This window comes from Apaloderma vittatum, unplaced genomic scaffold (genome assembly GCF_000703405.1).
Source record: "Apaloderma vittatum isolate BGI_N311 unplaced genomic scaffold, ASM70340v1 scaffold7149, whole genome shotgun sequence".
In the NCBI taxonomy this organism is placed as follows: Eukaryota; Metazoa; Chordata; class Aves; order Trogoniformes; family Trogonidae; genus Apaloderma; species Apaloderma vittatum.
Window position 1 is genome coordinate 1,375 of NW_009733466.1, and position 2,860 is coordinate 4,234.

General features: G+C 55.9%; 1 protein-coding gene across 1 annotated transcript in view; it reads left to right on the forward strand.

The window, feature by feature from the left end:
• Positions 1 to 2,860, forward strand: part of LOC104278802 (ras-associating and dilute domain-containing protein-like) — a gene marked incomplete at its 5' end in the record, with an annotated part of 9,216 nt that overhangs the window by 1,369 nt on the left and 4,987 nt on the right. Inside the window, 3 exon segments of the mRNA XM_009875896.1 lie at positions 1,052 to 1,212; positions 1,819 to 1,931; positions 2,781 to 2,860. Of these exon segments, the coding sequence (XP_009874198.1) occupies positions 1,052 to 1,212; positions 1,819 to 1,931; positions 2,781 to 2,860 (354 nt within the window).

A 2,860-nucleotide genomic window follows, 5' to 3' on the forward strand; every position in this document is an offset into this window, starting at 1 on the left:
AAGAGCCTGGCTCTGTCCTGCTGACACTCCCCCTTGACATATTTATAAACATTAATGAGGTCACCCCTCAGCCTCCTCTTCTCCAAGCTAAAGAGACACAACTCCTTCAGCCTTTCCTCATCAGGGAGATGTTCCACTCTTGTCATCACCTCTGTGGCTGCGCTGGACTCTCTCCAGCAGTTCCCTGTCTCTCTTGAGCTGAGGGGCCCAGAACTGGACACAATATTCCAGATGTGGCCTCAGCAATAGGACCTGGGCTCTTCTCTGATCCAAGACCTGACCAAGGCTTTGCACATGTGGCTTCAGCATCCCCTGAGGAATGTAGCGTGGATGGCCCCTGTTCAGGGTCTCACCTCGTTCATGCTGAAGACCCTCTCCTCTGGAGCAGGGATGGGGCTGGTGTGCATCCAGGGATGGTGGCGCAGGTTGTCCTGGGGTGGGCAGCACCACTTTGGGGCCATCACAGCAGTGCAGGGAGCTGGCTTCCCAGCCATTTCCAAAATCCAGACGCCAAAGCAGCATCTGGAGAAACCGTTGGTGCTTGCTGTGAGCTTAGATTTAGGACAAGCTCTGAGGATCCTTCCCAGGCCTTTCCTATAGTGAAAAAAACCAAACAGTTCTGCAGTTGAGAAACTTCCCAGATGCTTTTTATTTATTTTGTTTTATTTTTTGAACAGCCCAGTGCGGGTGGGCTGGGTTTAACTGTCCAGAGCTGGCAGTAGTAGCACATACTTCTGGGGAGAGCTGCTCTTCAGCCACGAGCATTTACAGCAGTTCAGCTGTCTGAGGGGAAGTCTCCTCCAACAGTGGCACCCCACAAAGGACAGGTGGCCCTTGGCCAGCTCAGTCCCTGCAGGGTCCCAGTTGCCATCCCACAGGGCAGGAACCACCAGAGTTTTGCTTGTAAAGGATCTTCCTAAGGGGAGCGATGCTGGACTTGGGGGTGAGAGGATGCAACAGCTGTCTGGCATTGCCCCAGGCTGGCTGTTTTCTCCCCAAAAGCTTGAGTGGGGGATGCCGAGAAGCCATAACACTTGCTGTGTCTCCCCAGCCAGGACCCTGCCGCCCTGTCCCGCTTCACCATCACGGACCTTCTCCCGGACCTGCAGCACATCCTTTTCTGGATGGCCAACGCCATCGAGGTCCTCTACTTCGTCCAGCAGAAATCACCCACCTACATCCAGAGCATGGAGGAGGAGCTGGATGTCAGAGGTAGGGCTGGACACAGCGCCCTGCTCGCTTCTCTGGCCGGAGTGACTTTGCTCTCTGCTAATCCCTTCACAAGCGGTGGTCAGTGCCCCCGAGATGCTCCTTTAACCCCTTCCGTAATCCTCATAAGCGGGGAAGTCTCTGCGGTGCAGGCTGGGGTAATCTCTGCCGGAGGAGGAGGAGGAGGGGGAGCAGCCTGGCATCCTGCAGTGGTGCTGCTTGGCTCTGGGGCCGCATTGTGTCAGGTTTGCAGCTGAGCCTCCTCCTTCTGCCACGGTTAATGCCTCGGAGGTGGCTTTGTACCCCTCCTGCCATGCCCCGAGCTGCTGGGGAGGCACCTGGCCTTGCAGGTAGCCCTGCAGAATTGTTTGTTAGTGAACTCATCTTAATGCCAGCAAAAAAAAAAATTTAAAAAGATTTCTGCTAGCAGGGGAGATGGCAGGTGGGTGCTCAGGGATGAGAGGAGCATCTTAGTCCTTGTGGGGATGCCAAGGTGGTGATGGCAGCCCAGGAGCACTAATAACACCTACCTGGAGGATTTGGGGGCAGTGAATTTGGCCCGCCTTGCTGCTGCAGGTCTGCTTCCCCATCCTCCTCTCCACCCGTTAGGCTCCAAGGAGTCCCTCTTCTCCTCGACCATCACAGCCAGTGAGGAGGCGATGACGGTGCTGGAGGAGGTGATCATGTACACTTTCCAGCAGTGTGTCTACTACATCTCCAAGGTATGTGCTCCTTGGGGAGGGTGGTAGCGTCCCACAAGGCCAGCACGAGCAGCCCCCAGCACCTCTGGAGCTTTTCTTGAAGCTTTTACTCTTTGGCAGTGGCATCACACCGAGGTGTTTTCCTTCGGGCTGAAGCGCCCCGATTTTTGGTCGCAGCCCAGGAAAAGCATTGAATTACTGCGGCGTGTTTCCCTGCCTGCAGTGCAGCCGCTCAGGGCAGGCGTTTGGGGAGAGCTGCTTGGCTCCGGCCAGCGCAGCATAATGGTGTGATTCAGGGCGTGATGGAAGGGGGCCCCTGGACCGTCGCCGCTGGACTGCGAGAGCCGGGTGGCATCGGGAGCGGGGAACAGAGCGGGCAGTGTGAGGCAGGAGAAAGGCTGCCTGTGTGGCTGCCCGCTGGCATCAGCACACGGGGATGCAGGGGCGCCAGAGCAACACCCTCACCTTCCCCTCTTTAGCCTCAGTGGAGGTGGGTGCTGGGTGCTGTTCTTCCATTTAAGTGATGGGAAAAGTTGATCCTTGTCGGTCCTGGTTTTTTTCTTCACCCTCGTGTCCAGCTGGTCGGCCACTGCCCTGGTTCAGATCAGTTTTCAGATCCCTTTAGCTGAGCTGTCCCACGCCAGCACCTCCAGCTGCTAAAAGCAACAGACACGTTCATTTTTATATATTTTTTTTAAATAAAAAAAATAAAGCCTCGAGGCAGGGCATAAGCAGGATCCTTGCTGGAGCAGAGCAAGCAGAGTTTGTGCAGCTTGCAGAGGTGAGGGGGTCGGACGGGTTTGGCTCATGAAAAAAAAAACAAACACGAAACAAAACCAGTCAGCTGTGAACTTGCCGCTCTCTCTGCAGTGTCTGTACGTGTCACTCCCTGCCCTGCTGGAGTGCAACCCTTTCCAGAACGAGTGCCGGGAGAGCTGGCGGGCGTCCCC